The 11,240-nt window shown below is 33.3% G+C and overlaps 1 protein-coding gene across 3 annotated transcripts; it reads right to left on the reverse strand.

Annotated features, from left to right (window-relative positions):
• Positions 1-6: 6 nt before the first annotated feature.
• LOC107370762 (E3 ubiquitin-protein ligase TRIP12) lies at positions 7-11,094 on the reverse strand. 3 transcript variants are annotated; one of them, XM_089267272.1, is made up of 8 exons: positions 10,595-11,094; positions 8,959-10,461; positions 5,928-7,679; positions 5,742-5,823; positions 4,291-5,291; positions 1,394-4,071; positions 1,155-1,301; positions 7-1,054 (listed from the first exon to the last, which is right to left on the reverse strand). In XM_089267272.1, exons 1-8 carry the CDS (start codon positions 10,890-10,892, stop codon positions 380-382), a joined length of 8,136 nt encoding a protein of 2,711 aa, XP_089123398.1. In that variant the 5' UTR covers positions 10,893-11,094; the 3' UTR covers positions 7-379. The 3 variants fall into 3 exon arrangements, with proteins under 3 accessions (XP_089123398.1, XP_089123397.1, XP_089123396.1); XM_089267271.1 differs by having other exon boundaries at positions 4,279-5,291; XM_089267270.1 differs by having other exon boundaries at positions 1,394-5,291.
• Positions 11,095-11,240: the final 146 nt, after the last annotated feature.

The raw sequence follows: 11,240 nt of genomic DNA on the forward strand, positions 1-11,240 counted from the left end.
ATTCAATTGCATCTGAAAGTTTTTTATTTTTAAGAATCGAGTAAATATGATAATTGTGATAGTATTTAAACAGAGTTTGCAATCTTGTTGATTGTTTATATTTGAACGGAAAACATATTAATTTGTTACATTATAAACATGTTTCCAACATGTTAATCAGCACCAATACAGAGGAAAATAAAGTAAGTTAGTTGAAAATTAGTGAAAACAAAATAAATGAAGGTAATTTCCTCATCTTTGATTGTGATTAAATCAACTGGATGGAAAAGCAAAAGAATATCAAAGAAATAAAATGTATCTTGGGTTGATTTAGTTACACTGTTTGAAATTTACAAGTAGTCATTGAAGTTGCGTTTACTCAGGTTGGAGTACATCAGTTTTAGGAGAGGTGGAAAGAATGTTGTCCTTCGTTTGCAGCAAACAATAGTTTTTCTCGCATTATTTCAATGCTAGAGTAATCTGGTAGTTTCAAGTAATTTACACAAGTCATTACACTAGGAAGATAATTATCAGGATTTTCACCAGGTTCAAAAGTTTTCCGTACAACAGTTAACGGGGGTGTTAGGCTTTTCAATCCTCCAACTGGAAGTCGAGGAGAACCAGTCACAAATTGTAGGAATTTACGTTGTTCATCACCATTAAATGACGATAGTACTTCAAATAAATATTTAATTGCTCGACTGTCATAGGTATAACCATGATCTGGATGGCAACAATCAATCAGTGTTTTTAAATCCCATGATTGGTGACTACAACCACAGAAAAGTTGTTCCAATTCTTCTGGATAAAATATTTGTAGTTGTGCTAATGATAAAACAGATTCAAATCCTTCTCTGAAAGCTTCCATTTGTCGAGATACTCCTTCAACCATTGTCCAATGTACCATTAATCGTAAATATTGGTCTATATTTTCCAATGTAACAGACATGTCTTTACCTCCTTTACGTAGTTCAATTTGTGGGAAACCAGGCAAAGTAAAATCAAGATGAAGATCTTCAATTTCAACTCCACTTAAAGTTAAGGATTCTCGGTTAAGTCCAGAAACTCCTCTTTCCTGGAAATTTTAATCAACAAAAATTAGTGTTAATATATTGTCTAAATAATAATTGATTGTATTGAAAATTTTGAAAATTATTATCAAAATAAATACTAACCATGAGATTTTTCTTTTGTGCAATTAAATACATATTTGTTACAGATTTTGCTAAAGTTGAATCAATAAAATGCATATCTGACACATTTAGAGTGGATTCTTGACCCAAAAGCCATTTGTAAAATGGTATACTTAAAGGTATATCAACCTAAAAAAGAAAATAAAAACGCCAATGTTAAATTAAATGAATATTAATAAGAATATAATATTAACAATATTATGATCAAAAGAGATTCTTACCATTCTAGAGTCAGATAATGCTTTGGCCATAAACTTTCCAAGTAGTCTGTATCTACTTTTTAATTTGGACAAAGAGGTAGTTTTTGTTGATTTACCAACTGGAGATGGAAATAAACCTTCAGAAGAGTAAATATATTGAATGGCTTGTTGTGCTTGTTGTTGTAACAATAATTGTTGTTGTTGTTGTTGTTGCTGTTGCTGCTGGTGTTGTTGATTTTGGTGATGACGGTGTGATTGATGATTTTGGTTCTGATTCTTGTTCTGATTCTGATTCTGATTTTGTTGGTTTTGTTGAATAAGATTAGTATTACAATGTTTACGATTTGTTTTGGTAACATCATTCTTGAGCAATTGATTTATATCAATCATCATTTCATTAGATCCATAATGTGGTGATCCTGTTGTTGCTAATTTATCATTTGAATATGAAAGAGGCATAATCACACTTGACGAAGTAATTGCTTCACCTCTCCACATATCTAAATCAGCTCGTTGTAATTCTTTTGAAACTAAAGCATAAAATTCCAATGTTGGACCTAATCCAGTTCCAACTTCATTCTCATATTGAATTTCCAACAATGCCTTTGAATTACCAATATCATGAAATACTGATTCAGCTTGTCGTAAAATATCTTCACGAGTTACAGTTTTCTTTCTTTTATCCAATCTCGGTGTTACTCGTTCACTAGTATCACTACTATTCAATCCTGGTGTTGTATCTAAAAGACGTTGTAAAGCTCGATCTCGATCAAATGATGTTATATAAAATAATAAATGACGAGTCTCAAATGGAAACAGGAATGGGCATACATAAGCTATTTGAGATAACCATTGGGGCAAATTACCAGTCATTATCACAAGTGGATCTTGAAGTTGACGATTAGCTTTGGCTGTTAGTTTACTATTTACAAATTCACTTTGCGGTATGGCAGGATTTGAACTGATTGTTAAATTGTAGAACCAACTCCAACATCGATTTAATGCATTTAAAATTCTCAATAGACTCATTACTTCCAAAGAAGAATCTTCAATATTAACACAATTTGGCAATGAAGGAATCAAATAATTGTATACTATTGATGAGATCGTTGGTGTTTTCCCTTCAAGCCATAATTCATCTTTCTTCTTTGATCCAGATGATGATGATGATGATAATGATATTGATGACGGAAAAGATAATGGAGAGTTTGATGTTGAGTTTTTATTTGCTGATTTTGATGCTGCACGACGTCCATAGGTAGTAGTATTACTAGTATTAATACCACTACTACCAATACCAGAAGATGCAGAAATTGCTGTTGATGATGAAGGTGTCATTGAAGATGTTGATGTGGAAGGATAAGAATAGGAATGACCATTGTTTGAAGCACAATTTCCTGAGCAAGTTAAATGATGATTCAAAACAGAAGAGGATGGTGTTGATGATGATGATGACGATCCTGATCCTACTGTATTTGTCATATTTGATATTGGCGTTATATCTGACAACAATGCTGCTGCTGATATTGTTCCTCGTCCAGATCGACTACTTCGACTATTATTATTATTGTTGTTGTTATTGTTATTAGTATTAGTATTAGTACCAATAATTCCAGCAGTTGAAGTTGGAGTTGAGTTTGTTGAAGATGTCGAAGCTGATGGATAAGATACACTTGGTAATCTATCATTCAATGAACGGTAATATATTGTATGAGTTGTTACCCACATATTTGAATTACCCATTGGTCCATCAAAATCAGTATCAGTTTCATGACCATCAATTGATTGAGAATTACCTGCTCCTCCACTAAATTGTCTTATAGCTTGATAAACTGTCATATTATATGGAAGAATACGATCATCAATTAAAAATTGTATCTTATGACGACCTTGGCCCTGATTCATCACAACTGATGCCATATTATCCTCAAAATCGTCATCTGAATTATCATCATCACTATTACCATCATCATCATCTTCTTTAACACGACCATAACCTCGTAATAGCAAATATCTTTCAATTGCTTGCACCAAAGCCAATGGATCAATTTTAACAGGTCCACCTCTCCATTGTTTCAAAGTAGTACAATCTCGATGTCTAACTAAATTACATTTCAATTGATGGGTATTGAAAAATTTCAATGCACTTGTCCCCCTTATGTTACCTGTTCCAGTTCCAATCACATCGTGTACTCTAACAGGGAATTGCTCCAATTGTGAGATACAAGCATTTAATTTTGAGACAAGACTTGACATTGGCCGAGTATCCAAGTTCAATTCATTTTCATCATTTATCACAGTATTATCATCAACAGGAGTTCCCAGGAAAACATGAAGAAAACGTCGAATCCTCATATTCCTATCTTCCTCTCCATCCTCGGTGAAAGTTAAATGTGTAATTAATTTACCAATTATTCCACAATTAATTAATTCAAATGGAGAAATGTCTCCATCCAATAGTACACTTCGAAATTCTTTCAATCCTTCCAAATCACAGCTGTTTTCAAATATTTCTATTGCTCCATTAATACGATTTAATGTGCTCATTGCTTCATTCATTTCATTCTCATTGTTGAAATATTTTTCAACAAATGCCTTTGCTTGTTCTCTTATCCAACTTCGTATCTTCTCTTTATTACCATTAGATGAATGGGAAGAATGTGGAGATCGAGGTGATCCTGATGTCGAAGATGATGAACCTGCAAGATGATGATGAGAATGGTGTGAGTGGTTATGATGAGAATGAGAAGAAGAAGAAGGTGAATGAGAAGAGTGGTGATGGTGACTATGACTATGATGACCATGACTATGATGGCCATGATGATGGGAGTGAGAATGATGATGGTGATGATGATGATGACCCAATTGATCTTGTGATTGGGAAATCAGCATCGATTTACGATTACTTAGATTTGAACCTGCATTAGAACCAATTATATTGGGACCTGCAGTATTCCATCGACGCCATCGAGCTGGATAAAGATTGGCAAAAAATGATGACGTCTTGGCTGCAGCTGAACTTAATTTAGATGAAGATCGACTGCTACCTCGACTTGTTGTTGTTGCTGTTGCTGCTGCGGAAGCTGCGGCTGCGGCGGCTGCTGCTGCTGCCGCTGCTTGTGCTGCTGCCTGTGCTGCTGCTTGAGCTGCTGGTAAGCCTCCTCCGAGTGATGATGAAGATGTTGAGGTTGAAGCAGTTGGATTATTATTCAAAGATAATCCACTTGATGATCCAAATCCAAGTGTGTTTGAGCCAGACAAAGGTGATGATGAAGAAGAAGATGGAGTTACACCAAATGGACAACCAGAACCAAAAGCATTTAATCCCAAATTATTATGTAATCCTCTTTGTGGACCAATTATATTTGAAGATGTTGGCGTCAAAACATTATTATTGTTGTTATTATTATTGTAATTTGTTTGAGCATCAGTGCTATTTGTATTTGGTGTTGCTGGAGTTGACGATGCTGCACTTGAATTTCCAGATGAAGGTGTACCACTATTTCCAGAGTATGGAAAGAATGGCATTGAAAGATAAGGAGTCGAAAAAAAGTGTGAACTTAAATTTGCTGTCATTGGATCATAATCACCACCACTAACTCCACGATTATTACCATGCATGTTGGATAATGGCAATGGTGATGACGAATTTATACAATTGTTAAAATGCATAGACAAAGAGTCGATTCCACCTCGATTTTTACTTCGACTACTGCTATTATTACTATTACTGCTTGTACCACCAATACTTCCAGCAACTCCACCAATGCTGCTACTGTTACTATTGCTACTACAGCTATTACTGTTGCTGTTGCTACTCAGAGAAGATGACGAACTTGAAGAGGATGATGCTGGTGGTGAACCACTTGTTGATCCTTTCTTTGAACTACGTTTCCGTTTAAGGACATCACTAAGTCTTCTAATGAACAAAAAAATTAGATTAAATTAATCAATTAAATGCAAATATAAGTAAATTTATGTAAACATTATCATTATTTTCTATTGATTATTATGTATTTTCTTATTAGATTTTAATTTCAGAATCCGGTAGAGCAAAAATTCTCATCAATAAATTATTTTATGCTCGTATTGATTATCATCATAATTAATCTGAATAAGAATACACAATAAAAATATGACAATATTATGAAATTCTGAATTTCATAGATTTAGCTAATTTTTGTTTGTGCAGTGAAAGTTAACTCAAGTGACTCAAAGGTTAATGACATTTTTTGAATATAATTTTGAGCTAAACTCAAACAATATCAAATTGTGAAATTCAAATTTGAATCACTTCCGATTAAAAATAATTTATCTGGAAAACCTCTGCACATTAAAGCTAAAATTATATATTGAAATTCAAACTCACAATTGAGAAGAACGGGAATCCACAATATTTTCATTTGTTTTAGAGACTGGAGATTTGTTTGATCTTGTGATTATTCCAGTTGCTATTGAAAGAGAAAAAATAGAAAAATAGAAAGATAATGAGATAAAATGATATTTAAATAAGTATCATACAGCATGAGTGTTAATGTAAATATGAGTAACTTACCAGACGATGGTGATGATGATGGAGGCGATGCCGATGATGATGGTGAGGAAGTAGCTGTAATAGTGGCATTGGACGCTGCTGAAGTAGTAATGGCAATTGGATTAGTAGTAGCATTTGTACTTTCTTGGTTATTATCATTATTGTTATTAATATTGTTGTTGTTAACCATATTTATATCATTTGTTTGTGCAGTAAAAACTTCGTGTGGCATCCCACATGAGGATGAAAAACTTTGTAATGGTGATATATTACTCAAGGGACTTCCAGATTCTAGAAAGCAAGATGACACATAACTTTGACCAATTAAAGATGACGGAGACGATGAAGTACTTTGACCAGTTTGTTGTTGTTGCTTTTGTTGTTGCTGTTGCGGTTGATGTTTATGTTGATGTTGATTCTGCTGCTGCTGCTGCTGTTGTTGTTGTTGTTGCAGCTGGTATTGTAATCGAGACTCAATTTTTATATTTGTACTTGATTTATTTGGAGATGATGAAGGTATATATGCACTTATTGGGCTTGCTTCACCAATAATTGTTCCATCATTAGAGATTAACTTCTTTAATTGATGAATAACACCTTCTCGACGGAAGTAAATAGCAAAAATATCAGGTAGCTTTTCCATCAATATGTAAACCATTTGAATAGCACCAGCAACTACTCTAAGATCAGAAGATGGTAACATTGCAGCAATGTGACTTGATACAGCATGATTTTTCAAAACAATTCGCAAAAGATCAGAAGATGAATAATAAATTATTCTCAGCAATGCTCGAATACATTTATGTCGTACTGATGGACCAGCAGAGCTACTATATACTTCATACAAAACACCAAAAAGACTTTTTATGAAAGACTCTGCTAATTCAGGTTCTTCTTTTAAACATTGAATTCGAGCATCATTTTCATTAACATTGCTCATCATCATTGCTTTCATCATAGAAGAATGCGAATTATTATGATTATGCATCTTATTCGGTGGCGTATTATTTGGAGTACTTGAATTATTGCTTGAATTTACATCTTTTCCCATTTCTTCATTTTCAGCTTGTTTACCTGGCGTTGTATCCATTGAATTATTACAAATTTTCAAAGGAGTCTTTGTATCATTTCCAACAATTTTTGTTTTTTTCGTGTTTGATGTTGGTGATTTAGTTGTTGTTGTTGTTGTTACTTGAGATGATGGTGATGATGATGATGATGAGGATGATAGTGGTGGTGTTGTAGGTACTCCTAATGCTGCTGCGGCTGCTGCGGCTGCTGAGGCTGATGTTGCACCTGATATCATCATCATCATAGCTCCAGATAAACCTAAACCAGATGATGATGATGTTGATGTTGTTCCATCTGAATTATTGACTAGACGTTGAATTAAACGTGAAGTCCCAGTATCTTCATTTATTTGTTGCATCGAATTAAAATCTATCACATATGTACGTCCCATTGTAGTCAAACTCATTTCATCTTCACTTGCCAAATGAGCAGCTTCGATCATTTTACTATCAATAGCACTATAATTATGCCACATTCCTCTATCATCTTTCCATTGCCAAGTAACTCCACTTGGAATCACATTTGTTTGCTTCAACCAATATCCATCAACACTAAATATACCATCAGTTGGTAGCTTTGGCATCAATTCTCCGATAAGTGAAGTTATCTCGTAAAGCTCTTGTGGGCTTCTTGTGGTCAATTCAATATATTCTTTCGTTGCACTTGAACCAACCAATAAATAACGAATTGTATCGGCTATGTCTAAAATTTTGTGTAAATAAAAGAAAAAAATATAATTAGTAAAAAAATATAGAAATAGGAAATTGAATCGCAGTAAAAATTGACTTAAAAAATTAAAGAAAAAATATCATCGACAATAAGCCTAATTGTTAACATATAAAAATAAACTTGACCTAAAAAGATTCATGATTAGTGTGCTTTATTATTCATTGCATTTGCTCCATTCACCATTTTAGGCATTTCCATTTTTATTATTTCTATGTGCTTTGTTTCTATGAGGATAAACTCTGCTTTGAGGGCTGACATAAGATACCCATAAAAAAAGTCTGAGATGATACATTAATATATTGATCATATTTAAATCGAAGAAAAAAAATGAATTAACAAAGATTTAAGGAAATCAGGAATATTTACTTTATAAAACTTTTTCTAAAAGCTAATTAATCAAAAGAATAATATAGTGCATGGAATATTAAATATCAGACGACATAAAGAGAATTCACAAAATTCAAAAATAATTAATCTCATAATGGTGTTTGTAAGCAACTCGTCAGCTATATTATTGGACCGACCTCGGAGCTTGCTTACAATGAAAAGTCTATAATGAATAATTGCTTCTAGGATGGATCAGTTTCATGTATTGAGGCACTTTCTCTATTCTCAAGATAAGCTGATAAATTGACAATGGTACAAATAAATGATAAACTGAGAATATGTATCAACAAAAACATTAGAAAACTAGAAATATCTGCAATAAGTAATCTTCTTTTTCAAAGGCCTGAGTTTATCAAATGAAGAAATCACATGTTATTAATAAAAATAATGACTATAAAACGATATGCAAAAAATAATAGTCTAATAGATAATTAAAGTCTGTTAATCTCTCTGAGTGGTAAAAATGGTAAACCTCAGAATGAGAAGAATGATCATGAACAGATCAAATAAAAAAAATTAAAAATGAAAATATGTTGGCCTAGTTGGGTGGCGAAGAAAGTTAACCCATGTTTGAAGGATGACAAGGTTTAAGTATAAATCGCATTCAACTGAGTTGTTTTCCTCCTTTGTTGTTTAGCTATAGCAACTAAGAAATAATATGGCTTTGTCCTAATCTTTGCTAAATGCCAATGGATCTAGTTTGGACTGTCTTCCTATCTATTCTCTTTGCCTTTACTCACAGCGCATAGATAATGGTTTGATTACAATCTAAGTATTTAATTTCTCTAAATTTGCGATCAATACCAAGCCATTAAATTATAATATAATAGATATGCATAAAGTAAAAACAAAAAACAATACTCACTCAATTTAAGAAGTTGTACTGCTAATTGAGGACATGAAGCACACATTGTAGCCAACATCCTTATCACCATTACAAATGTTCCTGTACTGATTATTGGTGGTGATACCAATAATAATTGTTGAATATTTGACAATAAATTGTTCTCGGTAATTTGTTGCAAAATTTCTGGATGATGTTGAAAACTTTCCACTAATCGAGAAAATGCTAAGCACAAGCTTTCAAGGCATTTTTTATCTTGATATTTAACCAGATGGGAACCCAATGTAGACAATGAATCTTTAACATAAGAAAATTCTTCTCGGGTTAAATTTTGACAACAATTGGCAGTTATTGAAAGTGCAGCTCGTTGAGCATTAATTGTGAAAAAATCTAAATATGATAAACAAGCAGGTACACCACCAGCGTGTAAAATAGCTTTACTATGTCGTCGAGAAAGCATCTCTAAGGCTGTTAATGATTGCTCTGCAACATCCATACATTGAATAAATTGTAGTTTCTCAAGAAACGCTGGAATAGCGTCAACCACGATAGCTGATGACCGTGGTAATGATTCCATCATGTATGTTAATGCTCTACAGGAATGATTCATTATATCAAAATTTTGTTCTAATTGAAGTAATGCTATTAAAGCAGGTACTGCTTGCTTTGCTGGAAAACCTGCTAAAGTATCTTCATTTCCCATTACAAGTAATTGGCACATTTCCATCACAGCCTGTAACTGTTGTCCTTCATCTCCTTGAGCTTGTAATCCTTGAATCAACTGATGAGCTCTACTACTCGTTTTATTTCCCATAGATCGATGAAGAAGATGATGAACTCTAGGACCAAGAGCACTAAATAAATGTGGTGGTAAACCTCTTGCTTCCAAAAGTGCTTGTAATCTACCCATCTCATTATCATCAGGTTCACTATCCAAAGCACCAGAGCTAGATAAGGAAGACAAAGGCAAACTGCTACTACTACTACTTCCCCCACCACCACTGCTACCACGGTCACCACTGCCACTACTAATTCCAATAACACCACTAACGCCATTGTTTTCATTATTAACAGCAACAGCACCACTATGGCTACTACTACTATTAATATTATCGTTCGAATTATTGTTTGTGTTACTAGAACCATTGTTGTTGTTATTGTTGTTGCTATTATTATTAGCATTGGCATTGGTGTTGGAATTGATATTGATATTGGTGTTACTGATATTATCAATAATATTTCCATTATTACTTGTAGTATTAACACTACCAACACCACTGGTTCGCCCTTTAGATGATAAGCTATTAGAGCAAATATTAGGTGTTACATTATTTCCTTCACCTGATAGTGAGGATGATGACGATGAGGATGATGATGATGATGATGAAGTGGATGAGCTTGATGAAGCTGATGAGGATGATGAAGCTGAAATCGATGATGATGTTTCTGGTAAAGATTGTACATTTTTCTGTTCATTTGCATAATCTTCTTCCATTGCTGTACAACAATCTCTATATCGATTACCTATAAAGCAAAAAAAAATAAAAAATAAAATTAATATCAATGTGCGGAAAATTATTTCTTTCTTTATAAATGTATATGTAGGGACAAAAAATAATTAAGCTATGATGCTATGTTTTATTTATCACTTATTTACCAGAATTAGATACTGATGATGCTGCTGCTGTAGCTGCTGTTGCTGTTACTATTGTTGGTGAAGATAAAGCTTTTGTGGAGTTACAAATACCAGACAATGGAGAGCAAAGGCTTCTACGGGCTTTTTTTGCTGATGTTGGTGAATATATTGGCGATGATGGTGATGATGGAGTTGAATGAGAAGTTGATGGTAATGATTGTTGTTGGCGTTGTTGATTCTCGTGATGTTGCTGGTCCAAGGTTTCACCTGATCTCCGACGTAAAGCCTGAGTCTTGGATCTTAAATTGTAGTGAACCATTTAAGAAGGCATTTAATTTTACATTCAGGCTTCTATTCAATGTGAAGATGAAAAAATATTAAATAAATTAAAGAAAGAAACTAAATTTCATCATTTTAGACTTAAAAATACAAAAAAAAGGAAACACAATTATGACAAAGTAACCATTTTTGTTAATATTAAATACCCAAATGAACGCAGTACTCAGCAAACTATAAGTGACGCTTCCACTCTTCCAAAATCGAAAAAAGAAAACAAAAAAGCGATTATATCGATACAATTGCGATTAATAATCTTTATCGATGTACTCGATGCAATCGATACAATCGCTTTTTTGTTTTCTTTTTTAGATTTTTGTAGAAACAAGTC

Source organism: Tetranychus urticae, chromosome 2, assembly GCF_039701765.1.
Source record: "Tetranychus urticae isolate SD_2017Ah chromosome 2, NJAU_TeUrti_SD_1.0, whole genome shotgun sequence".
Lineage (NCBI taxonomy): Eukaryota > Metazoa > Arthropoda > Arachnida > Trombidiformes > Tetranychidae > Tetranychus > Tetranychus urticae.

Bases quoted from the DNA above. Each gene is read 5' to 3' on its own strand.
- LOC107370762 (XM_089267270.1), bottom strand. From the start codon at position 10,892: ATGGTTCACTACAATTTAAGATCCAAGACTCAGGCTTTACGTCGGAGA. The intron at 7,680-8,958 runs GTGAGTATTGTT...ACAAAATTTTAG, and splicing joins AGTACAACTTCTTAAATTGA to ACATAGCCGATACAATTCGT. The intron at 1,055-1,154 runs GTTAGTATTTAT...TAAAATTTCCAG, and splicing joins CACAAAAGAAAAATCTCATG to GAAAGAGGAGTTTCTGGACT.